The 27,900-nt window shown below is 37.0% G+C and overlaps 4 protein-coding genes and 1 non-coding gene across 10 annotated transcripts; 3 read left to right on the top strand and 2 right to left on the bottom strand.

Annotated features, from left to right (window-relative positions):
- Positions 1-175: 175 nt before the first annotated feature.
- Positions 176-3,800, bottom strand: LOC113716832 (26S proteasome non-ATPase regulatory subunit 11 homolog). The gene is made up of 2 exons (XM_027241320.2): positions 3,663-3,800; positions 176-1,655 (listed from the first exon to the last, which is right to left on the bottom strand). The coding sequence occupies exon 2, from the start codon at positions 1,628-1,630 to the stop codon at positions 359-361; it is 1,272 nt and encodes a 423-aa protein (XP_027097121.1). The 5' UTR covers positions 1,631-1,655; positions 3,663-3,800; the 3' UTR covers positions 176-358.
- A 1,464-nt stretch (positions 3,801-5,264) lies between these two features.
- On the bottom strand, positions 5,265-6,730 carry LOC113716592 (uncharacterized). 3 transcript variants are annotated; one of them, XM_027240984.2, is made up of 2 exons: positions 5,925-6,705; positions 5,265-5,616 (listed from the first exon to the last, which is right to left on the bottom strand). In XM_027240984.2, the coding sequence occupies exons 1-2, from the start codon at positions 6,492-6,494 to the stop codon at positions 5,530-5,532; spliced, it is 657 nt and encodes a 218-aa protein (XP_027096785.1). In that variant the 5' UTR covers positions 6,495-6,705; the 3' UTR covers positions 5,265-5,529. The 3 variants fall into 3 exon arrangements, with proteins under 3 accessions (XP_027096785.1, XP_071927387.1, XP_027096786.1); XM_072071286.1 differs by having other exon boundaries at positions 5,577-6,302; positions 6,390-6,730; XM_027240985.2 differs by having other exon boundaries at positions 5,577-6,296; positions 6,390-6,728.
- A 764-nt stretch (positions 6,731-7,494) lies between these two features.
- LOC113717483 (U1 spliceosomal RNA) lies at positions 7,495-7,655 on the top strand. The gene has a single exon (XR_003454400.1). It is a non-coding gene; the product is annotated as a U1 spliceosomal RNA (small nuclear RNA).
- Positions 7,656-8,398: 743 nt separating this feature from the next.
- Positions 8,399-15,511, top strand: LOC113715349 (CSC1-like protein HYP1). Of its 4 annotated transcripts, none has more exons than XM_027239537.2 (11): positions 8,399-8,608; positions 9,088-9,428; positions 9,638-9,793; positions 9,894-9,957; positions 10,311-10,520; positions 11,097-11,288; positions 11,764-12,062; positions 13,010-13,286; positions 14,100-14,375; positions 14,511-14,744; positions 14,996-15,511. In XM_027239537.2, the coding sequence occupies exons 2-11, from the start codon at positions 9,148-9,150 to the stop codon at positions 15,149-15,151; spliced, it is 2,145 nt and encodes a 714-aa protein (XP_027095338.2). In that variant the 5' UTR covers positions 8,399-8,608; positions 9,088-9,147; the 3' UTR covers positions 15,152-15,511. The 4 variants fall into 4 exon arrangements, with proteins under 4 accessions (XP_027095338.2, XP_071926690.1, XP_027095337.2 ...); XM_072070589.1 differs by having other exon boundaries at positions 9,082-9,428; positions 10,311-10,421; XM_027239536.2 differs by having other exon boundaries at positions 9,082-9,428.
- Positions 15,512-19,310: 3,799 nt separating this feature from the next.
- LOC113715583 (protein argonaute 7) lies at positions 19,311-23,446 on the top strand. The gene is made up of 3 exons (XM_027239821.2): positions 19,311-19,965; positions 20,454-21,684; positions 21,773-23,446. Exons 1-3 carry the CDS (start codon positions 19,611-19,613, stop codon positions 23,226-23,228), a joined length of 3,042 nt encoding a protein of 1,013 aa, XP_027095622.1. The 5' UTR covers positions 19,311-19,610; the 3' UTR covers positions 23,229-23,446.
- Positions 23,447-27,900: the final 4,454 nt, after the last annotated feature.

Raw genomic sequence — 27,900 nt, 5'->3', positions numbered from 1 at the left:
ACTTTTTTGTAGGTTGACTTAACCACGTGGAACTATTCTACATTTTGCCCTTAAATACTTTCCCCTTCAACAAATAGGAATACCAAAATGTTCAACAACTAAACACACCTAATAGAGTACAAAGATGCAAATAATAAATCCATCACCCTGACCAAATCTGCCAAGAGTCCTGATGTAAAGTGAATAAACTGAACCATCTTAAAAAAAGTAGCGAAAGGGACACAAATCTGGCAACAGTTCTGATGATACAACATTGTAGGAATAAACTGAACCATCTTAAAAATGTAGTGAAACGGACACAAAATTCAAACATGGACTCGGTAGAGAGAACGGCAAAGAGGGAATGCAGAGGAGGGCATCAAGCCATTATCTTGGCAGATCTCACAAACAAACTGTCAACCACCTTGCCCATATTCTCAATAGTTTCCAATGTAGCTGGGTATATAGCATCTGTCTTTGGGTCATCAAAAATTACAAGGCATCCAGCCCCCTGGTCCAGAGTGCCCGCAAACTTCTTATCCAGAATCATCTGAGATAATTTCTTCTCAACATGTTCAGCCGGCAACTCAATCAATTCAGCAATGTGAGCTATTTCAACCCGAGAGAAAGGCTCAATCAACCGGCAAAGGTTCTGCTCCAACAAAGTGTCATACAGTGATGAGAGGTGCCTGTGAACAATAGGATCTCCCTCTAACTGGGCCCTAAAGTTCCGAAGTGCAGTCTCAAAGAGCTTAAGAGAGCGTTTTGAATGAGCATCAGCAACTGCTTTCATTGCATCAAGTTCTGGGCCCTGATACTGCAAGCCCACCTTGGGGGATGATATTATTCCTGCCACATCATCAGCCTGGCTGACCATGATTTTACACAGCAGCATGTACTTTAGGCTATATATGGCCTGGGGATCTTCAAGGGCATTGAAAGCTTCAAATGCCTCATAGAAGTAACTGTAAGCAGTCTTATAATCTTTTTCCTCAGCATGGAGAATCCCACTCTGCAGATCAATCGTGCCCTGCTGTGCTGGAGGAACATAAATAGCATTTGCTGCTGTTCTTGCAGCTGTAAGTGCAGCTTTGGCTTTAGGAAGATTCCTCAAAGAGAAATGAAGCTTGCTCTCTAGCAAGTCAATCTCCACAAGAAGCAGCTTGTCATCTAATCTTCTCACCTCCTTGATTAGTCCAGAAAGGAGAGCCAAAGCTTCAGAATACTCCTTGTTCTCCATCAAAAGAGCTGCGAGTTTTGCCTCAATGCGCTGACGAAGGAAAGTTCGCTTCTCATCACGCGTCCATTGCACAATTTCCTTGCATAGGGCAATCTGAAGATCAGATGTACCAGGTATTTTGGCCACCGTATCAACAATTCCACGAACAATTTTTGCAGTTTTTGCTTTGGGGATCAAGGAAAAGAAGGGCCGAAGTTGGGTCAGAAGGTTCTTAAGTTCCTCTGCCCTATTTTCCTGCCTAAGCAGATCAGAGAGATTGGAGATGGCCTGCTCCTTTATTCTTAGGGCCTCTGGAGAAGATGAAGGGTTGGCAAGTATCTGGTAATAGATAGAAATGGCCTCAGAAGGGCTAGTGGCTTCAGAAGCTTGTGTAAGTGCAGCAGTGGTAGCTGGCAGGGAAGATGAAGACATGGTAACGTCTCAGATGTTTGGACACCTGTGATTCAAGATACAATTTAGGATCACATAGCTTGCAGAAAGCCTGGATGCCCTATCTTTAAGGCTAAATTGAATTACAGGATGCAGTTATAAACATGTAACCAGGAATCAATAGAAGAAAACATGGACTCTCAAAGTAACACAAGACTAAGAGACAGCAAGTTATGTCTATATGCTCCGATATGGAAAAAAGTTCATCTTTGACACACAATATACCATCATTTAATACATCTTGACTTCCAAGAGCTGAAACTAAGCAGGAACAACTACAAAACGTATTGCAGTTATTTCAAGTGCAAGGCACATCTAAGCATTATGGCCCCCTGAAGCTTAAGCACAAGGCACAGGTGTGAACACAATCATATATAGTAGAAAAATATGCATATGCAACATTTTATCATTTATTAAAAGGACATCAATGTCCAGCACAAAAGAATAAGCAAATTACGACAAGAATCATAAATATATATGAAACTAACATAATCACAAAAAGAAAGCGCATCAACACAAAATAAGAAGATTAAGCATGACAAAAAGGGATAATAGTTAGAAATTTATAAATAATTATTGCCAAAATCATCTCCATCTCCAATCTCCACATTATCTTCTGAGTCATAATATAGTCCAACCACCACTAATTCCAGAGTCAATAAAAAACATATAACTTCAAATTTTGTAAATCAACAAACCACAGGAAATGAAAAAGAGAGCACTTAAGAGTCTTTCACCACTGCGCCCCAAAGGCACACGAACTTTTGAACAATCGTCTAATCAGAAACAAAATCGCGCCTTGCTGTGCCTCTGGGCGTAGGGATGCGCTTAGTGCACCATTGATAACTATGAGACAGTTAGTAGTTACAGCATTATATTTTGGATGACAAACTAATCAGAAAGGGAACTAGTCATTAACTTTACAGGAAAATAAAAAAGGCAATAGTTTTAGCGAAAAGTCCCAAAACTCCAAAAAAAGGCTATAGCAAAAATCTTATACTCCACAACCCATACTCTGGGTATACTTGTGATAAATTATTACCCTGCTCAATGCCCTTCAATAATCCCTGTCACCATATAGTATCTGACATCATAATGCCATAGCCTATCCCCACCTCACATTCACATAGTAGCACAACTATTACAACATAGCAACTAGTCCAACCTAACTTGCCCTGTAAATTTATTGGTTAATCATCTTCCAGAATTTTCCATAACTATGGCCACTGTCAAATTCATAGTAATAATAGTATTGATTATATTTACATGATATTTAGAAAGTTCCACTCCTCATACCTCAAGACATTCGACTAAAATTTTCAATTCCACCTACTGCCAAAATGAAGTAAATCAAATTAACGATCCCAAAGAACTTATATTGGTTACATTAAGTTGCCACGCCTTCTCCCACTTCCCCCCAACCCCCCTCCCCCCACCCAGTGAAAAAAAAAGACTAGCGAAGTTGAATTGATGAAAGAAGAAAGGTGTACAGGGGAACAACCTAGGCCCCAATTTTTCGAAGTCTAAGCTCATAAACAAAATAAGCCAAAATCAAATTAAAAATCTCTTCCGAATCGAACTTTTATCTCACAGCATCCTCACTCATCCGTCCAAGTCCTATTTAAGTTCTTAGAAAGTCCAATGACACAGCTTTGTGGCCATATTCAAAAGGGAAACTTTCCAAATCCAAATTCAGAGCTAACATGAACAAGAAAAAAATTATCAGGGGGAAACGGGGAAAAGAAAAAAAACAACTCCGATCAGTTCATAGGAGAAATCATGAAGTTTCGAGAGTTAGCGTCGATAGTCTTCCAAGACTAGCAGACGCTTTAATTGTCAAATTTTATTTTCTTCCGACTATTCAAAGATAAAAAACTGAAAACCAATCCATAAATTTAGCATCCCCAGCGAGAAACCAATCACCCAAAAAAAAAAAATCAAAGAGCTAACCAAGAATTGCTATGAATGAAACTAGGGTTAGAAATTTTGATGGAAACATGAAATTGAAAAATACCTTCGATCAGCAAAATCTGAAATTGGAGTTCTGAGTGATTCAGAATTAGGGCTCGCGAATGCGTTAGGAACTAACTGTGGATATCGGATGTCCCCTGCGGGACTGTATATACTTAGTCTGCAGAAAAGAAACCCATCTCGCAAGCTAATTTGATTCAATAATTATCTGAATTTAGTATTTCATCCCTTTATCTTTTGATATTTACCTTGAGGCCCCATTCTGAAATACTAATGACAATTAAGTCCCGGAAAATTACATCCATAATTTTATTTTATTTTTTCAAATTTAGAAATGGAAGAAAAAAGCACGGAATCAAATTTAAGAGAAATTAAGGCCCCGTTTGGTAAGTGAGTATTTTTTATGTTTGTTTAAAACTTTAATGTAACTTATTGTAGAAGTTTTTTGAAAATTTTTTGAAGTGTATAAATTTTTGAATATTTTAAAGTGTATAGTCTAAAAATCTTGAAAAGTTTTTTGAAATTATTGTAGCTAAAATTTTTAAAAAACTTGTAACAAACAAACTTGATAAAAAACTTGACTGCCAAACAAGGTCTAAGGCTGCAAACAAATTGAGCAATTCGAGTTCGAGTCAATCAAGTCGAAGTCAAGTTCAAAGATATTCAGGTTGTTGACTTGCGAGTTAGCTTGATTATATATATATATATATGTTTTATTTTAATAGTAAAATTACATATATATCGCTAATATATTATTATATTATTTGTTAAGAAAAATTATTATTTTATTTATTTTTTAAAAATAAAATAACATTTTTTTATGTTTTCAAACTTGAACTCAAGATCGACCTGTTATATTGAGAGCTCAAATTCGAGCTTGATACAACTAAGTTTAGGCTAGGATCGATTTAGACAAAATTCGACTCGACTTGACTTATTTACAGCTCTAGAGAAAATTGTTAAACCCATATGCAAAAATTAATCTAACTCAAATAGTTATATAGAAACCAAGTATAGTAATTATTTGAAAGATTAGAGCAAAGGTATCATGCTTTAAATAGGATAAACTTATTTGGAATATCGTAACACTTTTTTTTATGTGATGTATATGAGATAAAAAGGTGATTGAAAATTATGTTTATGATGCAATTTGAATAATACTTGAATTTTGTTTTAATAAATCATGCTGACCAAACGAGAGAATTTAACGTATTCTTCTTCAAAATTATATGTTCAGAAAATCACATATTCAATAAATTTAATTTAACACTATCCACGTTTACCAAATGGCTAATGCTTCTTACTCTTGAGTTTGTACGAAGTAGGTGTTAAAATTTTGGCTACAATGGTAGTCCACAAGTGAAATTTTCAGTTCTCTTTTTGGCCACTGTGGCGAAATTCTGAAGAGTATCTTATTAGTTTTTATTTTTTCTCCCTATCAGAGAATCTAACTATCTATCGACAAGGATTTTATATTTCACAGCTAAATCGTTATGATGCTTTTTGGGCATGTCTTCCAATGTACAAGGGCAAGACAGATACATGAGTGGGCGGTCTCCAGTTCTACGTACATTAACAAAGTGAAGGAACTTTTACCAAGTTGTCCAACAGAGAACTATGCTGCCCAGAGGCAAATGAAAACAGGTTTTGGGTAGCAAAATGCATGCAGTTGCATCGTGTGGGAATATCTCCCAGTACACAAGGCATCAGAAATTAATATGTTACAGAAAACATATCATTCAATAGCTTCGTTGATAAGGACTTGAATTAAGTGTTACAGAAAACATTGTGCGGTTTCTTGTCAAGGATCAACATCTTGGATATTCAGGGCGAAAGACATTTCGAAGAGGACCTGAGTCACTCTCTTGTAGACACTCTTAACTGATCTTGGACTGATGAAGTTTGACAGCTCAAGCAACTTGAACAACTGGAACTCTCCTACGAGCCAATAACATATCATTCAACTGGATTACTTGATGCAAAAGTTGATTGATTTTCTGCAATGCAAAACTTGAAGCACTTAGATATTCAGAATTTGTATGACTATGCAATTTTCCAGCAAGGAAATTAAGACAGTGTTTCATAAATGCTGAATTGGGCTTGCGATGCTCTGCAAGCCAAAAGAAGAGAGCAATTGTTCCACCTCTTGCAAACAAATTTAAGGTACTTCAACTGCGAACAGATATGTTAGACATCAGTCTGTTGAATTTTCTGAAGTGCATACATGCATCAGAAGAGACCGGAATAGATAAACGCTAAACATGAACAGCTGCTGAATTGAGAGTGATAAAGGTCTAGAGTGCACCTGGTCTTTTTCTCTGATGAGAAGTCTGAGATGCTGTTTGCTCTCTGCAGGTAGCGCTTGCCCGCGCCACCTCTTTGCTCTCCTATACAACACCACCGCCAACAGCATTGCTCCCACTCCAGTTGTTGCTGAAGCAAATAACCACATGCTAGCTCTACGATCAGCACAATTCCTCATTCTCGAAACAATTTTCTCAATCCCAGAACTGAAAAATCCCAAACCCCTTTTTATCCAGTTTCCGTCTTTGTTTTCAACCTTAGCTTCTTCAACCTCACTCTGGTGATTGCCATCAGATGACAACGAGGCAGGGGAAGACGAGGGATGTAACTGCTGTTGTTCCTCAATATGTGACTGCTGTTGTTCCTCAATCAGCTGGTCCTTGGTTAAAGAAACAACTGGTAAGTTTTCCTGATTACTTGGTGGAAAAATTGCACGGTCAGTAGTAAAGAAGCTGTCTTTGATTACCACCGAATTTTCGTCATCCTCATTCGGATGAGCTTTCGTTGTGACGAATGGTGATTGTACTTCAACCCAATCACTTTCTCCTCCAGATATATCTTCATTTTCCATACCTTGATCAGTAGAAAGTTATATGAAGCATATCAGCAATGGGAGTATTTAAGACTTCTAGTGCAAAACTCGCAGCTTCTCGTGTCTTTTTTGTGGTCACTGTTGTTTTATCCAAAGAATTCCACAAGGCAGGATCCAGCTAGAATTTCCCCTTCCAGGATATTTATGCCGGGGTATTAACAAATCTAAGCGGACAAGAGCATGCTAAGGTTCAATTGTTCTGGAGATATTTTGCCAAAAATATCTTTAAAGGCTGATGCGTTCTTAAGAATCTGGCTTTGGCAGCTTGTTCCACATAGGCAACAAGGTTGAAAAAATACAAAAAGAAAAAGCACATCCTTTTTGCACAGATATAGATAGCAGCCTGGCTAGTGTATCTATAAGAACCCAAGAAAACCAATAGGGTTTTAAAGCATATTATTCAGAATTGCCCAAAATGACTATTAACATTTTGGGATTCAATTAAAGCACAACGGATCTTCTGTCCCATACCCTGCGTTACTCTCTGTCCCACTTTTTATTATATTGCTATTTCTCCTATATATATATATATATATATATATCATGTTTTAGTTCTTTTTTGTTTCCTAAAGATCCAATAACTAAAGATTCAATTAAAGGCTCATGTTTGGATTTCCTTGTTTTTGAAAAAACAAGTTTTTCAAATACAATATATTATAATTAATATACAAACAAAAACAATTCAAAAAAAAGATCTCATACAAAAGTTTTTCATATGCCCTGCTATAGTAAAGTTTTTCAAAAACATACCAAAAAATCTGAGGTTACTCAAGAAGCTCAATTATACCTGTTCTTTATTAATAGTCAAATCCTCTAATGGCCATCCCCATTGCCTTCACAGAAGATTTGAATATGGAAAAAGAGAGACGAAAATCACTGCCTTGACCTTGAGGTTGTTGGGCAGTCCCACATCGGAAAAGGAAGTAAGACGAGAAGCACTCAGAGGTGGATAAAAGGAGACCGAATGGGCTTGTCTTACATACTTACCTGGACGGGGTCAATGGCTGATCAAGAAGGTCCATGGCCTAGGTTGGTGACCTCCATTGCACTTGGGAGGGGTGCCTGCCTATGGTCTCCCCAAGTGGGAGAGCCAACGTCATAATTTGTGATAGTGGGGGCCTGCGTTCGCGCGGCCCCTGCCCAAACCGTTAACCCAAATGTTTTGCATTAATCCATTTACGCACGTGAGCCCAAAATTCTGTACGACAGTTTTTTTTTTTTTTTAACTAATTTATTTAACTAATTGAGTGCGAAGGGACATCGTTTAGATTTGGTAATCTTACAAGCAACCATTCAAATGCAAAATATTGATATGTCTTTTGCTGGGTAATGTTACCAGCAACCCGTCAAACACAGAATAAATGTTTTTGAACTTTCAATTGATACAAAATATGACGGTATAAAAATATATTTTTTATTGAACTTTCTTTTAGTATAAATATATTTTGTTATTTTTTAAACTTTTGATTTTATTCTTATAAAAATTAATTTTTATCCTAATCACCTAATCCTATTTTACCAAAATAACTGGTCATAATCACCTTAAATATTACTATAATTACATAAGCCAAAGTTCTTTCATAAAAATTTTATGTGACAAACAAAATTTACACGAAATTGATTCATTTTACGTAATTATTTTTTAATTACATACACATCCGGCGGGGGGGGGGGGGGGGGGTGTGTTCTTAACACCAGTCATGATTTTTTCAAAAAAAAAAAAAACACTAGTAATAATTTGGAGGATTTAAAACCAAAATTCGCAACACTAATTGTGTTTTGTTAAAATCAGTTGGGATTAGTCACAACTACCACCTCGGCATGAGCAGAATTTGACTGGTCGTTATTGAAGCGCCAAAACAGAGCGCCTTTATATGACACTGTCGAGTGCTTGTCAACTGCCAGCCACCTGTTAGTCCGTCTTTCGCATCTAGTGTAATTTCCTAATTCCCACAAAACCCATCTCCAAAATTCCCAGTAAACCTATAGGATATGGTAAACAATCATCTAGACTTTGCCATTAATCTTTCATCTCCATGGTTGTTCAGTTGCACCATTTTCACCATCAAAGGAAGGGCCAAGAATAGGATAAGGTTTCTTTATCTGAACCCCGCAATTTTTTTTTGGGGCTATAATATCGGCTAAATTAGATGGAATTTCAAAATAATGCATCGGAATTCTGATGATTTTAGTTGGGCGGGGAGGGATTGGGGGTGTTCTTCTGTTGTTTCTACGGACATGCTTTGATTTATGCCTTTTCTTGATCGTATGTAACTGTGATATTTCTGCATGTCCATCGAGTGTCCTCAGCTCATTTACTTCATCACCTTCAAATTAAAGCACCAATTTAGGCTACAGGGATCCCTTTATGTGAAACATCGTCAGAAAATGTATCTTTGATGTTGTATGAGATTAATTTAGATTCCTAGGTGGTTTCAGATTATCTTAGAGTAAGAAAGAAAGAGAAAAAAATTCTGAAAAGTTATAGCAACGTGCAAAATTAAGTTTTAGTGAACTGTTTGATGTTGTTCAGTGTTGGATGACTATCAATTAACTTCTTGATTAGGTGCAGTGTGGCTGTTGAAGATTAAATACTCTGAAGACTTCCAGATTTTCCTTTGATGACCTGCAAATGTTAGTTTCTGCACTTTTAACGTCTGTTGGAATAAACTTTGGGCTTTGTGTTCTGTTTTGGACACTATACTCTAGCTTGAGGAAACAACCTGCCAATTACGACGTCTATGCTCCCCGCTTGCTTTCTGATGGGCAGTCTCAAGGGAGCAGCACCTTCCGCTTGGAGAGACTATTGCCTACTCCCGATTGGGTGAGACGCGCGTGGCAGTCTTCTGAAGAGGAATTACTCTCTTCTTCTGGTTTGGATGCTGTTGTTTTCATGCGCATCATCACCTTCAGGTTAATCTTTTCTTTTTGAAGGACCAAAGATTGGAAGGTGTACCAACATTTTTTTGCACATTTTCTTGTGTCTAGATGAGTTCTCTAAAATTTTTTGAATTTTATATTTTGCTGCTCTAGAACCTGTAACTTGAGACGTTCTTGATGTTCAAGACAAGAAATACCAGAGGTGTCCTCTCTGAAATGCTTATCTTTTCTAAATTATGCAGTTTGAGAGTAATTACTCTTGCTGTTGTTATTGGGGTGTTTATCCTCCTTCCGGTGAACTTCTCTGGAGATCAACTTCACGATGTAAATTTCGCTAACTTAACAAGTAGTTCTTTGGATATATTTACCATCTCCAACGTGAAAGATGGTTCCAATAGGTAAGCATGATGAATAACATGGACTGTTGATTTTAAATGTACTCTGGATTTAAGAGATGCATGGAGAGACTTTGACTCTGGGGTGCTTAATTTGTGGCAGGCTATGGGCACACTTTTGCGCTGTATATCTCCTTACCATCTTTGTTTGTTTCCTTCTTTACCATGTAAGTTATATGTACGTCTATTTTATGGTTTCCAGCGTCCCCAAAACATGAGTGGACCTGTGTCTTCTCTTTGATCCTTTGATGAAATAAAAATTGGTAAAACCAGGGTATCATATTATGTGAAAATAGAGAATGCCGGAAATAGACTGCTGCTGCTCGAAACTATGCTAAACAAATATGTATAGGCGGAATATATATATATGTAAACTGTTAAAGTTATCATTAATCTAGTTCTTACCAAAATACACAATCACACAAACACACACATGTACATGATATGCTGTTGATTTATGTATTTGAAACCTTCATACAATTAAAATAAGTTAAATTGCTTCCAAATGTCAATTCTACAGGAATACAAGTATGTTTCCTCTAGAAGGATTTCATACTTTCTCTCATCAAAACCTCAGCCACATCAGTTCACCATTTTGGTTCGCAGTGTGCCTGTTTCTGCTGGGATCACTGTGAGTGACAGTGTTGAGAGATTTTTTAAGGAATATCATCCCAGTACATATTTATCACACGTGGTGGTGCGTAGAACGAACAAACTTAGATATCTCATAGTAAGTTCCATTAACTTTAAGGATTTAGATGGTTATGATATGTGGTGGTTACTCAAAGGAGAAAACTTTAAGATTTCATCCTAAGAAGTTTTGATGTACATTCCCAGGGGTCAGTTCCTGTATGTATATTACTATCTGAATTCTTTCATCCTTCCCATGCCTTTTATCTTCCAGTGAAATGCCATGTTTTTGTTATTGAAGTGATTGAGTTAGATAGTTTCACTTCCTAACAATACATTATAAATGTAGAAATCCTTTGTAATTTTTTAATTCAATTCTAGTGTAGGCTGTGTAGCTGATATTTTCTTTTTTACTGTTGATATATCCTAGTGTAGGCTGTGTAGCTGATATATCCTTTGAATTCAATCATTAGTCTCTGATATTCCCCTTGTATTAGCATGTAATCATGGATATGCTTAAATTTGGTTCATGAAAAATTAGCTCATATTGGGAAAGTTAAACAGTATTTTTTATTTGGTCAGCAGGCATGGAGTTATTTCCACACTGCCTGATGTGTGTTGGATAGACCGTCAATTGTTTCATCGCTTCACTTACTTTATGTAATCAATGTTCCAGAATGACACAAAGAAGTTGTATAAAAGGCTTATCCACCTACAAAGAGAACCAACTGCTTCAAAATCCCAGCCTAGTAGTTTTTTTGGCTTGTTTGGGGCCAAGGATGATCTTGTGGATCACTATGAAAAGAAATTAGAAGATCTGGAGGAGAATGTTAGGTTGGTGCAATCAGATGTTTCAATGGCTGGAGAAGTATGTCCTCTACCTTATAATCTTTGATGCATATATTTGATTTGCGTTTGGTTAATTATGTGAATAGTGTAAAACACAAAGTTCCTGAGAACCATAAATTCTGAATTTTGAGTCTGTGATCAGTCTAAATATTACTTGTTGGTCAATCTGTTACTTTAATTGCTTCAATAATTGCATTTCCTGCAAATGAATATTACGTAATATTTAGATTTTTCTCATTCTCCACTGCTCGCTTCTTACTGGAACTTTTCTTGTCAAACACGATTTTGTCATGGGTTGTTATTGATTACACATCAACTTCAAGATAACATCTGAGAAATTAAGTCAAGATTGCTTTCCTTCTCTGATTTGATTGTTCTTCATAAATCAGTGTTTGATTCACTGGTGAAGTTTATTTTGCTTGCCAATAAGCCATTGATCATACTAATGAGATTTATCTCCTGTTGCTGCCCCTCGTAACCCTGGCATGTGAAAGGAAGTTCGTGCAGCCTTTGTGTCTTTCAAATCACGATATGGAGCTGCAGCGGCACTGCACATACAACAAGCAGATAATCCTACGCAAATGGTAGCAGAGCAAGCTCCCGAACCACATGATGTTTATTGGCCTTTGTTCCCTGAATCATTCATGCGAAGATGGATATCTCAACTGATTGTCATCGTTGCTTGTATTCTCCTCACAGCTTTATTCCTTATTCCAGTTGTAGTTGTGCAAGGTCTCACTAACTTGTCTCAACTAGAAATCTGGTTACCATTCCTCAAGAGCATCCTGAATGTGTAAGATACTACCATCAAATTTCTCTCACATTGCATACATGATAAACATTTGAACAGTGGCAAGAATCTAGGTTAGTAAGGCACCTCCCCCAATGTCCATACTCTACCAAATATGATATCCCTCAACTGTTAACAACCTCTTAGTTGCATTCTAGTGTCACCAGTTTCATAAAATGTAGTGCCTGAGAATAGCAGCAGAGTACAAGTAGAATCGAGATTTTAGATCCCACGAGTCAAAACGGAAAATTAGACAAGGAATGAAAAAGGCAAGATTATCTATGAGATAAAAAGAAAAGAGATAATAATTTTTTCTTAAATCTGCCTTCCATCAAATGTAAGATATCAGGGTTCATGTAATAATGAGAATGACATTCAGAATTTTCCAACTAAGTGCCACTGTGTTGCTTGTGTTCAATTGAGTTTTATAACCACAAATTTGGTTGATATAATAGTTCAAAGCTGTAAAATATAATGTGGTTATACAGGTTTGAAGTTTCAGCGATGGGTAAGGAGTAAGATTAACTCATTTGAATACTCGAAAGAGACATCTTCTCTTACGCTTAACTTAGCATATGCAGGTGCAAAGAAATTTACAACCACATTCCGCAGGTGCTAATAACCATTGAAAAATAAATGTCAGAATTTTGTCCCCTGACTAAAATATCTTGAGAAATTTTCATGTAGTAGAGGTACATATTTGTATACTGCTGACATTCTTACTAGGTCTTTATCCAGCAATGAGAAAGGAACACTGTGGCTAGCCACACATTTCAACTAAGTTATCTCCATATAGACTTACGAACTTCAATTTTTTCCTAATTGGTTTAGATGGAACAAGTTAGAATTTTACCCCCACAAGCGATGAAATGATTAATATGACACAATGAACTTTAGGAATTATTTTCTTCTTTTGTCCTTGTTATTTAGTTCTTTTACTTATTTTGCAGAGCATTTGTCAGTCAAGTAGTTACAGGATACCTCCCCAGTCTTATTCTCCAGCTGTTTCTTATGATGATCCCTCCCATCATGAAGTTCCTATCCTCTGTACAAGGACACATATCTATTAGCGAGATAATAAAAAGTGCCTGCAACAAAGTTCTTTGGTTTACCATATGGAACATATATTTCGCAAATGTTCTTTCTGGATCGGTTTTCAGTCAGATATTCATCTTCCTTGAACCCAAGAACGTTCCTGCACGACTTGCTGTTGCAGTTCCTGCTCAGGTGATTATATTCAAAATACTTGCAGTTGCTATACCGGTTGTTTGTTCAAACATGACAGGACAAGTTCAAAAACTATGCTTCTACCGGAGTTTGAAAATTGAGTGCTGAACAATAAACAAAAATCATGAATGGGACAGAAACAGTATCTAGGTCCAACTTTTTGAGTACATTATGACTCTCTTTTCAGTGGGTCTTCTGGTAATGTCCTTCATCCGCACTGATATTTATTTAAGACAGTATTGTCTAAGGGTCAGAAAACATGTCCCCAGTTTATTTAAACATGTGAAGATTGCATATGCAGAGCTAAAAGTAAACAATCAAATAGAGGATCTTTCTGTAGAAAAATCTCATGTTCTTAGAAGAAATCAATTTTATGTGTAGGTTCTCTTTTAATGACATTTGTCAACTGAATCACAAACTGAGCAGGGGTAGGTACCTCAGATTTTCTGGACTTTACTGAAATTCAAGTTTGTATTTATGGTTGGAGTATCTATCAAGAGAAAAAGGATAATGTAAACTAGATCTTCGCCATTTCTGTCAAGGCAATGACCATGAGAGCACTGGATCACACCTGAGGTTCTATAAGAGCTATGTATTTCAACCTCAAAATCAAGGGTTTAAGTTCCTTATCTATGGCAAACCTGTTAGTCCTTATATGAATGTAATGAACTGTACTTATTGTAAGAGTCTGAATACTTTGATTGTTAAAGATGCATTTCACTCTCTGAAATTTAGAACTGAATTCAGTTGTCTATTGCTTAATCTTCTTGATGATAATGTAATTGTCTTTTAATTTTACTACCATTTCTGTAGGCATCATTCTTCATCGCCTACGTGGTCACATCAGGATGGACAAGTACTACATTAGAGCTCTTCCGTCTTATACCTCTCATTTGCAGCCTAATAAGAAAATGTTTCTCTGGAAATACAAATAATGAACTTAAAGATCCAGCATTCCCCTATCACGGGGTCCTTCCAAGGGTTCTCTTTTTTGGCCTACTTGGTATAACGTACTTCTTCCTGGCCCCTCTGATTCTGCCATTTCTCTTGGTTTACTTCTGTCTTGCATACACGATATATTCTAACCAGGTTTGTAGTTGAAGTTTATGTTTTTGACAGTCAATAAAGACAGTTGATTTTTTAGTTTTTGGCGAGTGTTAGGACTGTGGTGTAAGTTGAACTTAAACATAGAATTAGCTGATGATTTGCAACCTTAATATGCAGTTTATCAATGTATATGCACCACTATATGAGACTGCTGGAAAATTCTGGCCAATTGTCCACAACTCCATGATCTTCTCTCTTCTATTGATGCATGCCATTGCAGTGGGAATCTTCACACTTAAAAAGCTTCCTCTAGCATCAAGTTTAGTATTCCCTCTTCCAGTTATAACTTTGATCTTCAATGCATATTGCCGGAAGCGTTTTCTACCCATCTTTGTGGCATATTCTGCTGAGGTACATTCATCTATCTTACTATTTTCCCCTTTCTATCTCATGGTTATCTTAACTTTAGTTATAAATTGCATCAGTTAAATGTCAGTTTCACATATCCCAGAGACAATAAAAACAACTTATTAGCAATCCATGAATCACAAACTAGTTTATAAGATCCTTGTAGGCTACTGAAAAATTTTTTAATCTGTTCTCATCATTTCTTTTTACTTCCATGTCATCATTCTAAACTTGTTTCACAAACTTTACTTTAGACTTTGATAAAGAAGGACAGAGAGGACATCAATGATGCTACAACTGCTGAGTTTTTTAATAAATTAGTTGCTGCCTACCAAGATCCAGCTTTATTACCCATGCAATATTCTTCAGATTCCAACAGAGAAAGGACGTCTCTTCTATCTCCTGTTTGAATATTGAGGCTGTTGGAGTGGCATCTGATCCACATTCCAGATGGAAAGTTTTGCAGGATAAAAATTTTTCTGTCTTTTGCACTTTTTTTTTTTCAATAAAAACTCAACAGCTATTCTACATATGAACACCATGTAGTCTACACTGGTGTCATTTGGGTAGTGAAGAGGCTTCACATATATAAGTTGCAGATTGCTGCTTTTGTTTTATATGTTATATATTTGTCTACAGTATTTCAACTTATAAGTATAGCTTGTCAGGATGCTATGTCTTCTTCCTAAGGAATTTCTGTATATGCCATTTGTGAGACCTAGGATTACTTCTCCAGTTAAAGTTGGATGACTAAGGGGAGGCATTTTGGATTTGGCGCTGTAACTTTCTGTCTTTGCAGAAGCAGGCTTAAGTAATCAACAAATGGCAGAGGTCTGGTTTGTGTTTTTAACAGACAGATAACAAGGTCAGATATGCAATTATTTGTCTATCAAGCCAGGACATGTTCCTTTCTGGTTAACTATTAAGTGATGCAGTTCAGAATAGCAGAGAGACTCTGAGAGGGTCAAAATACATGATAAAGCCAAAATGATTAGTGATTTCTAGACCAAGAGTTCTTATTTATCTTTAAAAAACGGTTTGACAACACTTGACTCTATCAAAGGACAAAACAAATTGCATTTCACAAGTATGGTCAATAATTTGGGTCTATGTTGTTGATTTTCCTCAAATGCTGCAAAATGGTACTTGAGCAGGCAAGCTAGGTAACAAGAAGGAAACCTTCTTTTTCTTTCTCAGTTTGGCATTATATGTTTGGTTTGCGCCGAATGTACAAAGAACCGCGTTTCAAACAGGAGATTGGGATGTAATAATGAACGTAAAAGTTAAAGGATACAATATCTTTCTTGTAAGTAACCCAATGCATTTTCGTGCTCCGTGTCATCTCATGCAGATTATTTGTTTTTGTCTGGATTAATTTACAAATAATGACTTTTAAATATGGAAAAGAAAAGAGTTAAACTGGTTTACAGGAGAAGAATACAGCCTTGTAATCTAATGCATCTTGTACAATCTTGAAAGGAAGAATTTCATATCTTATAAGCATCACTGTGGGTTTAGTCCAGAATGGAATAGGCAAGTCCTAGTCGCCATGGATTCAGTACCTTCCTTACTTTTTCACCTCAACTACAAGGTTAATCGCAGAAAAATTCTCATTCAATGACCCGTAGCATTTTTCTTGGATTTAGCCTCGAAACAGATCAAAAGGATCAATAATCCGTATTTCTACAGGAAGCAAAGATGTAGCTACAAGTACTACAGGCTCTTGCTTTTAGTCGTATTATCTGGCAGCAACCTGATATTCTGCCACACACACACACACACACACACGTGTGTGTGTGTGTGTGTGTGTGTATATATATATATATAACCAAACAGAAGTTACAGAACTGGGACATTCTTAAATGTTCTCCTAACTCGACTGTCACCATTTTATTAGTAGCAGAAGCCAGAAAGATAATTATCGACATTCTGAAGCACAGGAGAGAATGAGAAAGCGAAAGGGCAGCAATGGAGAAGATGAGGAAGGAAAGACTAATGATCGCGAAATGGGACGTTGATCAAACAAGAAATGAGTCTGCATACCTGGAACTTGGAGGAACTCAGCTTCAGAGAGGTAGAAAACGCTATGTGGGAGTTCGACAGAGACCATCATCAGGGCGATTTGTGGGTAGCTGAGATCAAAGATACCATGCAAAAGACAAACCAGAGGAAGCTAAAAAACAAAATCTCCAAGCGAAAGTTTGCTACAGTCAAATTAGATTAGAAGTGCAAGTTGGGCCTTATGATAAAATAACTGTTTGGGGTTGGAACTTGGAAGCCCTCTCTACTACCACATATGCATCAGTTGTTATAGTGAAGCCGGCTATAGCTCAAAATTCATTATACTTGTACTGAAATGAATTTTGGACCATCGAAACCAACAAATTAACCAAGTGAGGGGGACTCAAAAAGCAAAGCATCTAATTGTAGCACAATGATAACAATAATTACCCCCATCCAAGTCATGTAGTATCATTCGTCACAAATCGATAGACTGACTGGTTAGGATGCATGTTAAATCAAGGCAAATGGAGGTTGTTTTCATGAGGCAGATGGAGGAATCATATTTTTTGGTGGTGGTAGAGTCTGTTGGAAACTTTTGTAGGGTGGTGTTATCTTGGCAGGTAAACGTAACCTCGATGAGCTTAATCTTGGATATTCGGCAGTTTGACCAGGATTAATGTTGTGTCCTTTTTGCTTAGGATTCATAAGCAGAAGACCAAATTGGATATGGATATGGATAGGAATAGGGATATATGAATTATGATCATGATGTGGTCCAACACTAACATAACATACTTGGTAGAGTACCATACCATTTTGGATTTTCAAAAAGCCGAGGCTTAATGCTGATCATATTGTCCCATCATCACACTCCTCCGACCATGACCATGCTAATTTCATAAGAGAATCAGATGGATGGATGGATATAGAAAAAACCCACTTTCCCCAAGTGCATGAATTGGCCTCCTCTCTCCACCACCATTGAACATGTTTAGAAAAGTTGAGGCAGAAGTGAGGCTAAAAGTAGAGGTGTAGATTACATGTCCATTTTACATTTACATTTTATTGTTTGAAGTTTAGGAAGGGCCAATGCACTTTCTGTGATTGCTTTTTCATTCTTGAACCATCTTTTTAAGATTTCGATCAAATTAAAAAAGAAACCCATCTTTGTCTTTGTAAACTAAATACTACTACTCTATTAGTTAGTACAGTATTTGTTTGCATCAACACGAGATTTTGGTCTGTCTCAGAGATGACATTAACAGAAAAAAAAAAAAATTAAGCCAAAAGAAAGTTGCCCTTGAGAACTGGATTTTCCAATATTCAAATGACTTGAGAGCTGCAGGAGTCATGGAATGGAACCTCTACAGGTCATTATCCTTGGGAGGAGACAGACCTATGTGGAAGATTCTTATTCTCCCTGCAACAGTTCCTTCTCATGTGAAAGAAGTCAAATATCCTAGGGGGGCTCCTCTATTTCTCTACTTCCACAGCTCTATACCAGTCGTATCCAATTAATAGCTCTCCTTCTTGGGTAGGCAAGAATCAAGCAAAGGTTTTTTTTTTTAAAACAAAAAAGCGACGGTCTTAATCCTTAGATAGAACCCCTTTGCACCTCATAGTTTTCTCTTAATTTGCAGCTACAAGATTGAGCAGCCTGAGTGTTATGTTTTGTATTGTCATCATATTCACTCTCTTTTTGAGGTTCATTTGATACGAAAATGGTTGGTTGGGACAAGACCCATAACCTCCTACAGTACAGAGTATATATACCCCACTCTTTTATGTCTCAATCTTAACCATTGCACTCTTTTAAGTCTCAATCTTAACTATTGCACCATTGATTGTCAATACCCTTTTGACAAAAAAAAAAAAAAAAAAAAGGGATTGGCGATTCCCTCTTATCAAACAGTTGATGACAGTAACAAACTTTGTACACCAATTACTTAAAAGAAGACAAACGGTAGGAAGATTTCTGAGGTTTCCGCCATTGACATGTTTGTCTTGTAAATTGTCAGTTTCCAGGCTTGCTTCCGTGTACATGCACTACTAGACTAAACCATGATTTGATATGTAATCTATCCAGGTGAACATGAGATGAGGACAATGATGACGATAAAAACAAAATATGATCATTCACTGACCATTTAATGCTGATTAGAAAAACTATTGATAGATTAGGCAGTTTGGTAAAAGAGATAACAAAGGCCAATCAATATTAACATTATTAATGATTATAATTAATACTGGCCAACTACTGAAGGAAAAAAAAAAAGAAGAAGATGCCATTAGTACTACACTAGCAACTACACAGTCTCTACTAACTAAACGGTCTTGACTTATTTAATCAAACCAAAAAGAGACCTTTTCTTTTCTTCCTCATTTGACTTAGAATTTGGAATAGAAGGTAGATTCACTCAAAGGGAAAAGGTAAAAGGAGAAAAGGCTAATCTAGTCTTCCTATGATGAAATTACAGACAAAGCTATTTGCTGACCCCCCCCCCCCCCCTCAAACGTAAACTAGTATTCACAGATTTGCTTATAAATATGGAGAACAGCATATTTTGCTGTCTTCTAAGGTTAGGCCAGGTTCCACTCTTCTTTTTTTGTTAAACAATATTCACCTGCATCAAAACCCCCTTTGGAACTGGACACAGGGAAAAACCGCATCAGCCCTGCTTTCCACTCCCAGCACCCCCAACCCAATCCCAGTTCTTCTCTCTCTGCAATAACTACAGTTTCTGTTCTGCTGCTACAACTTATTCACTGGTTTCAGAAACAGAAGCAGAGCCATATCTTTAAGAATCTTTCTCATGCAAAGAAGCCTTTTTGCCTACTCTTTGTTTCTCTCTCATTCTTCAAGTCATGGAAGAGAGAGAGGAGTCCAATACAAACAAGAAATGCACATCCAAAACTAGCTTCAGAGAGAGGACTACTAATCCTCACAACCATCATAATCACCACCACCATCCCAACCAGCTACTGCGTCACTCTAACAGGATTGGCTTTGGATTTTGTAACCTGAATCAGAACCAGACATATCCGGCCCTCCTTCCTTTGCCTCCTACCATACCTTTGCAGCTATCCATCACTCCACCTTTCCCTCAAAACCAGAACTTCAGATCAAAATCCCATTTGCAGAAGCCTACTAGGAAACAGAACAATCCTCCTCTTGCTGCCTCCTCTAACTCCAGGGCCCAAGATATCTCTGTTGTACCAGGTAACTATTACATTTCGTAAAAAGTTAGCTTCTTTGTAGTTTTTATGTTTTTTAACCCGATGGTGTTATCCTCTAGGATTTGAGTTTGCATGTCTGCTTTTGGTTTTAGAAGCTCACGACATGTAGCATGGCAGAAAATCCGATTTTGGTTTTTGCTCTTGTCATACGATAAAACTTTCAAGATTGAATTTTTATCCAGCAAAGCGATGTCTTGGTCAGTTTTACGAGAATCCCTTGTGATAGCAATATTTCATATACTGATTCCAGTCTACAAGACTATTTGTAAAGTAAATGTCTCGCTGATGCTACAATAATTACTGAGAAGTGAGAACCTAGCTGCACATAATGAATTATGAATATGTAGTACTGTGCTTCAGTGATTGATGCTCTCAGAACTAATTAAAGAGCACTTTTTAATATGATGGACCAGTTTTACAGTTTTTTGATGTAGTTTTACCTCCTTCTGTTTCACTATGCTAAAAATGCAGGTAAGGTGGCCCAAAGGCAAACTGTTCTGCCCCCTGGAAAGAGAGAAGGAAGGAGACTTACAGCTGTTACACAACAATCAGGAATGGTTGCAAGAAGACCAGATTCTGGTGGTCTGGAGGGGACAGTTATTTCTCTTCTTGCCAACCATTTTCATGTCCAATTCGACCCTTCCCAAAGAATCTTCCACTATGATGTTGAAATCTCTCCTAATCCATCGAAGGAAGTTGCCAGGATGATTAAGCAAAAACTAGTCAATGAAAACTCTGTTGAGCTGTCTGGTGCCCTTCCAGTTTATGATGGTAGAAAGACATTGTACAGCCCTATAGAATTTCAAAATGACAGGATTGAAGTATACGTTAGTCTTCCAATTCTTAATGGCAAGTCAATGTCATCTGTTGGGGAAATAGTCAATTCTCAAGAAAAGAAACAGCAAATTAAGCTTTTCAGAGTTAACATCAAACTTGTATCCAAACTTGATGGTAAAGAACTAGGCAACTATTTGAATAAAGAAAGGGATGATTGGAGTCCCCTTCCTCAGGAATATCTTCATGCATTAGATGTTGTCCTACGGGAGAGCCCAACAAACAAATGTGTGTCTGTGGGGCGATCATTTTACTCGAGTTCAATGGGAGGGTTGAAGGAAATTGGAGGAGGGGCGGTTGCTTTAAGAGGCTTCTTTCAAAGTCTCAGACCAACTCAACAAGGGCTTGCTCTAAATGTGGATTTTTCTGTGACAGCTTTCCATGAGAGCATTGGGGTGATTCCCTACCTACAAAAGCGGCTTGATTTTCTGCATGATCTTTTGCAGAAGAAGACTAGAGGTTTGACAAATGAAGAGAGGAAAGAAGTGGAAAGGGCACTGAAGAACATCAGAATTTTTGTTTGCCATAGAGAAACTGTTCAAAGATATCGAGTCTATAGCTTGACTGAGGAAGTGACTGAAAATATCTGGTTTCCAGACAGAGATGGGACGAATTTAAAACTGGTGAATTATTTCAAGGATCACTATAATTATGACATACAGTTTAGGAACTTCCCATGTTTGCAGGTTAGTAGGAGCAAACCATGTTATCTTCCAATGGAACTATGTGTGATTTGTGAAGGACAGAAGTTTCTTGGGAAGCTATCAGATGATCAGACGGCAAAAATTATTAAGATGGGATGCCAAAGGCCTAGAGAACGAAAAGCAATCATCGATGAAGTTATGGCAGGCCCTGTTGGACCAACAAGGTAAATCTATAGTATAATGCTGGGACTTCTCTTATTGCTCCTGTTCTTTCTGATGATTTAAACTCTTAGAACTCATCTGTTTTTTCAGTGGCAATCAGGGAGGAGAGTTCAAACTCCAAGTGTCAAGGGAGATGACACGATTACATGGCAGAATCCTTCAGCCTCCCAAGCTTAAACTTGGAGATGGGGGTTGTGTAACAGATCTAATTCCAGCTCGACATGATCGGCAATGGAACCTTCTTGATAGCCATGTCTTAGAAGGTACTCGAATTGACAGGTGGACACTTGTATGTTTTGGTGGAACCTCTGATCAAAAATCCAACATCCCAAAGTTCATTAATCAGCTGTCCCAAAGGTGTAGTCAGTTGGGCATCTTTCTTAACCGAAACACAGTTGTTGGACCCCGGTTTGAATCCATGCAATTGCTCAGCAATGTGAATCTCCTGGAGTCTAAACTTAATAAAATTCATAGGGCTTCTTCAAACAATCTCCAGCTCCTGATTTGCATAATGGAGAGAAAACACAAAGGATATGCAGACTTGAAAAGAGTTGCTGAGACAAGTATTGGTGTTGTGAGTCAGTGCTGTTTGTACACAAACCTTGGCAAACCGAGTTCACAGTTTCTGGCCAATTTGGCTCTCAAGATCAATGCGAAAGTTGGTGGTTGCACTGTTGCTTTGTATAACTCACTGCCTACTCAGATTCCAAGACTCCTAAAATATGATGAGCCAGTGATATTTATGGGTGCTGATGTAACCCATCCTCACCCCTTGGATGATTTCAGCCCCTCAGTTGCTGCCGTGGTTGGCAGTGTAAACTGGCCTGCAGCAAACAAGTATGTTTCAAGAATGAGATCCCAAACACATAGACAAGAGATTATACAAGACCTAAGCGCAATGGTGGGTGAGATTCTGAATGATTTTTATGACGAACAATCCAGGCTCCCTGAGAGAATAATATTTTTCAGAGATGGAGTGAGTGAAACACAGTTCTACAAAATTCTTCAGGATGAGTTGCAAGCAATTCGTGCTGCTTGTTCTAGATTTGCTGGTTATAAGCCTCCAATTACTTTTGCAGTTGTACAGAAAAGGCATCACACAAGGTTGTTCCCTGATGGAAGCGATCCCTCTTCTCAAAACCATTTCTTTGATGATAATATTCCCCCGGGGACAGTTGTAGATACTGTGATCACTCACCCGCGAGAATTTGACTTCTACCTTTGTAGCCATTGGGGTGTAAAAGGTACAAGTCGTCCAATTCATTATCATGTGTTGTGGGACGAAAACCAATTCACTTCAGATGAATTGCAAAAGCTGGTGTATAATCTATGCTACACGTTTGTAAGGTGCACCAAGCCGATATCTTTGGTGCCTCCGGCTTACTATGCTCATCTTGCTGCATATAGAGGCAGGCTTTACCTTGAGCGCGCAGATTCAACCGCATCCGCCAAAGGTTCTGCTACCATCTCCCGAGCTGCCCCTCCAAAGACGACTCCTCTTCCAAAACTAACTGAAAATATCAGAAAGCTTATGTTTTATTGTTGAAATTCTTGCTGTGCACTCTCAAATGTGTATAACTAAATTCAGTGGTTAAGAAAAAGCAGCTAAATTATCTGTCATGTAAAGCTCATTTGCCTTATTTAAATGCTATTGGTGCCTTGAATCCCTTATAGGCTTCTGAAATTATGAGCTGCTTTTGTACATTCTCTGCTACATCAGTGAAATGATAGGTAACCTGGAACAATTATTCCCCAGTTCAGCCACATGACTTCAGATGATAGATGTAATACGCAAATATTTTCTTTCAACCAGTGCAACGGACTAAAAGAACAATTTACAAGTTAATGCCAATGAATTTTTGTTGGGAATTCAATTCATTGACACAATTCAAAAATATACACATTTTAAAGAAGTTTTCTTCCACATGGAAACCAAGAAGCATGAGAGAGTTAGAGTTGCCTTAACAGGTTAAAACCACTGACTCTTACTGGAGTTCTTCTATTACTGTGATCAATATATGAACCTACAATTGATGCAAAAGCGCAACAGTAAAAAAACCAACACATGCACTACCATTTAGATGGTTATAGTCATCTATAAAAAGAAAGAAGGCAGTTTTTTTTTTTTAATTTTTTTGGTAAGAAATAAGAAGATTAAGTTGATAACAGGTTTAAGCGTCAAAATTTGGACATCAATACAGACAAAAAGATGCCAAACTATTTGAGCTTGTCTTAATTAATCAAAGATTGATAATTTATCAGAATACGTGGCCTACTGTTCCCTGCATGTAAGACAATGGGTTCTAATTTGTGATCCTCTGTGTTGATCTTGCCATACATCTTTTCTGGCTTTCTTCATATATATGAACCAAATCTTTAAAGATACTATAAATTAATTATATGGTAGGACCATGCCATTTTGGAAAGAACTGCCCAAATGGGAAAGCAAGAGTGGAGAAGTCTATCATAAAAAGAAAAAATCTTCTAGTCAAAAGAAAGTCTATGTCCAATTTGATCATGTGTCTTGAGGTGCTTTTGTTGACAATAACCTCATAAAGCTAATGGTGAAGGGAATTGCTGGACTAAGAAAATGACTCCAGCAAATATTACAAAGAATAGAACAAACCAGCCACAAATCAAAATGATATCTAGCCGGATCAACAAGATATTCATGCCGGCTGAGGATTCTTGGACAGTTGTTTACTTGTACTATATTATCAGCACAAAATATAACTACTATAGTTGATGGATTAATTTGGTCATTTAAGTTGAAATTTAACAAGCCCGCCAAGGCATATGACTAATCTATAATTCTTGCCTTGACTACTGCAAATGCATTTACCTAATAATCAGAAGAACAAATTTGATCTCACCTCACCTGAGTGGTTTTTTTTTGTGGTTAAGACGAACAAATGTTATTCAAGAGCAAGAGGGCCAATGCATAACAAGTAGGAGTAAATAGTAGCAACTGATCAGTCCTTTTGCATTGCATGCATTGACAGTTGGAACAGTCTATGACTCTATGAAGCAAGCAAGAAGAGCTGTAGGTGGTCTCTGCATTACTGTGCTGCCATTGTGTTGGTGAGAAATAACGAATGGTCACATGTGGAGGAGAATGCAGAGTTTGGAAATAGTCTTTACGGTTAACCAGGCTACTCGGGGGGTCAATTTTGGAAGATGGTTTAGCAGGGAGTCTGATTAATAATAATAAGGGTAAAAAACAAAAAAAAAACCCTTATGATAAACTTAATAAACAGAAAAGTTTCCTATAGTTTCAAAACGTACAATATGATATCTCATGTTTTGAATTAAATTATGAAGGTAACGGAATCCGTTAAACTTAACCGAAATGACTTCTTGGAACCTAAAAAAAAAAAATTTATACCTAATTTTTAACAAATATACCCGTTCTACCCCTTAACCCTCAATTCTCTCTCTCTAAAGAATAAAACAAATGATTTTGTTGAGCTATGTTTTGTTTAATTATATCAGGATATTTTTGTCATTTCGTCCATTTCCGTTAAATTTAACGGGTTTTGTTATCTTTACAATTTAGCTCAAAATATGAGATATCGTATTATATGTTTTGAAACTACAAGAAGCTTTTCTATATATTAGGTTTATCACGCGAGTTTTTTTGTTTTTTATCCTAATAATAAAAGCTATGTGGATTCATGTACAGTATTTGAGTATAGTGCTACTGTGTGTCCCTGGCTTGTTGTCAGTGTATATTATACCACTCCCTCGCATGGTTGCATGAAAAGAATTGGGAAAAAGAGAATACCAACGAACTGATGAATTGGAAGGTATAAAGTCAAGGATAGGATCTTGCACACAAGTAGGTCAAAAGTTTGTTGCAATTAAATGCTGAATGGGAAGTATCCCACCCTCGTCCGTATCAAGAAGCAACCTTTAATACCCTAAGGAGCAAAAACTATTGCAACTTTCTTGCTAACTTGAATTGATTGCCAAGACATTGGTCTAGGATCTCATCTGACTAGGGCTCAAACGAATCTAACCGCTCACGAGTGGCTTGAATCAAATCTCGACTCGAGTTCGATTAATATCGAACGCGAATCGAGATCGAGCTGGTCAATTCGAACTCAAGATCAAAATATTAAGGTCATTAACTCGAGAGTTCAAGTATATATATATATATATATATTTATTTATTTATTTATTTATTTTTTTTTTTAATAGTAAAATTACATATATATTCCTAATATTTTATTATTTATTAAAAAATATAAATTATTTGTTGTTTTTATTAGATTAATTTTTAGAAACTCGAGTTAACGAGATGCTCGCGAGTCAGAAATTCGAGTACATTACAAACTGACAATTCAAGCTGCTCGCGAACCAAAAATTGAGCTACAGCTCACGAGCCTTGTCGAGTCGAGTTCAAGCCTAACTTTTTCTTGATCGAGTCGAGCTCGAGCTCGGCTCGATTTGTCCAAAACTTGACTCGATTCGATTCGTTTGCAACCCTACATCTGACTTTATCCTAGAAACAGGAAGGTCAGCTATTCATGCAAATTTGATCACTAACCAACCAATGAAAGTAGGTGAAAACCAAAAAATGTTCACCAGAGCTCAAGCAAATTGGCAAATTTCTTTGATCATCCATGAACCCCAGTTCAAAAACAATAAGGTCCCCTTAAGAATCTACTACTGCTTCATTTTAGATACGTTTAAATGTGAACTAGTCAAGTTAATCCAGTACTCAATCAAGAAAAAAGAAGAAAACAGAGAGGGGGGGGGGGGGTGGAGCAATATTGGTTTTAGACACAGCACAGGTGCACAACTACACAAGACACAAAAGTAAATAAGTAAGACAAAACAAAAGCCAACAAAAGAAGGGGACTTGAAGTAAAGTTAGAGAGGTCTGACTTTCGACTTCCCCTTTTGTCTTTCTCTCTGTTTGGCTCTTTCTTTTTCTTTTCTTATTTCTCCATGTCAATACATGCAGGTGTATACCTCACAAAGCACCGTCCCTTTCACTCCTTTTTTCCACAAGCTTTTTGTAAAAGAAGTAAAGAGGACTATTCGTCTTTCCTGCATTCTCTGTGCCCCCCCCCCCCCAATCCCCAGAGACAATGACCTCACCTTTACTCACTGTACAGGATTTGGACTCACTCTAGCAAAGTAGCAGTACTGCTGTACTGATATGGATGAGGGCCCCCGCTATATAATTGCTTGTGATCATCGTAGCTAGAGTGGAATTTATTTGTTACATTAATAAATATACATATAATTAAGCATTAGCAAATATGTATACCCTTAAATAGCTATAAAAATAACAATTGTGCGTTTGAGAGTTGTGTACAAAATTCAATCACAACAAATGAATTTTTTTAACAAAAAATATTACACGTCTGTTTGGATTGAAGATTATGTAAAATTTTTTAAAAAATTAATATTATAACTTTTTTCAGATACGATATATGTGAAATAAAAAGTTTGTCTTAAACATGAAAAAGGTAAAAAAAACATGTTCATCAAAATTTGTTTTTGGATAAAAAGGGCGATAAAGAAGACTATGTACAATTGCTCATGATCCTATTATTTACTAGTCGATTTAGTTAGAACGCTGCATGGCTAGGCTAGTAGCTTCCCCTACCTGTGATAGGCTAGTAGCTTCCCCTACCTGTGATATGCAGGTCCTTAACAGTAACAATGTAAATTTATCTTGCCGAATTCTTGAGTTTCTTCGAGAAAATGTCAGAAAAAAAAACAATGTAAATTTACCTACTATTAATTAATTATAAGGAAACTGCAACAAGAAAATTCATTCGGTACTAAGACATCTAACGGACCACTAGTTGCTCCTATTTGATGAGACACATGTTGATTCTCGAGTACTACCAGTACTAAATATATATATTTATATATATATATATATATTTTCGCAGCCACAGCAATGAGCTATTGGGTAATAATATGAGGCCAACATTTAACTTGAGGTGAATATAATGAATAATAGCCTTGGTACTTGATTCGAATGACTAAATCACTCCTTCCAATAATGCTCTAACATGGCATATACCTTTTCTAACTTTTAATTGAGTCAATAATTAAGATCCATCTTATCAATTTCTTCTCTATTGAATGAAACTAGAATGCCTATTGACTTTTTTATGCACCCTTCAGGAGATAGAGGCTACCAGCAATAGGGGTGTAAATTAATCAAACTACTCGATTCGGACTCACAAGTAGTT

Source organism: Coffea arabica, chromosome 11c, assembly GCF_036785885.1.
Source record: "Coffea arabica cultivar ET-39 chromosome 11c, Coffea Arabica ET-39 HiFi, whole genome shotgun sequence".
Classification (NCBI taxonomy): Eukaryota; Viridiplantae; Streptophyta; class Magnoliopsida; order Gentianales; family Rubiaceae; genus Coffea; species Coffea arabica.
This window is presented reverse-complemented; position numbering and strand designations above follow the sequence as displayed.

Bases quoted from the DNA above. Each gene is read 5' to 3' on its own strand.
- LOC113716832 (XM_027241320.2), bottom strand. From the start codon at position 1,630: ATGTCTTCATCTTCCCTGCCAGCTACCACTGCTGCACTTACACAAGCT.
- LOC113716592 (XM_027240984.2), bottom strand. From the start codon at position 6,494: ATGGAAAATGAAGATATATCTGGAGGAGAAAGTGATTGGGTTGAAGTA. The intron at 5,617-5,924 runs GTGCACTCTAGA...TTTGCATTGCAG, and splicing joins TCATCAGAGAAAAAGACCAG to AAAATCAATCAACTTTTGCA.
- LOC113715349 (XM_027239537.2), top strand. From the start codon at position 9,148: ATGTTAGTTTCTGCACTTTTAACGTCTGTTGGAATAAACTTTGGGCTT. The intron at 9,429-9,637 runs GTTAATCTTTTC...TAAATTATGCAG, and splicing joins ATGCGCATCATCACCTTCAG to TTTGAGAGTAATTACTCTTG. The intron at 14,376-14,510 runs GTTTGTAGTTGA...CTTAATATGCAG, and splicing joins ACACGATATATTCTAACCAG to TTTATCAATGTATATGCACC.
- LOC113715583 (XM_027239821.2), top strand. From the start codon at position 19,611: ATGGAAGAGAGAGAGGAGTCCAATACAAACAAGAAATGCACATCCAAA. The intron at 19,966-20,453 runs GTAACTATTACA...CTAAAAATGCAG, and splicing joins AGATATCTCTGTTGTACCAG to GTAAGGTGGCCCAAAGGCAA. The intron at 21,685-21,772 runs GTAAATCTATAG...CTGTTTTTTCAG, and splicing joins GGCCCTGTTGGACCAACAAG to TGGCAATCAGGGAGGAGAGT.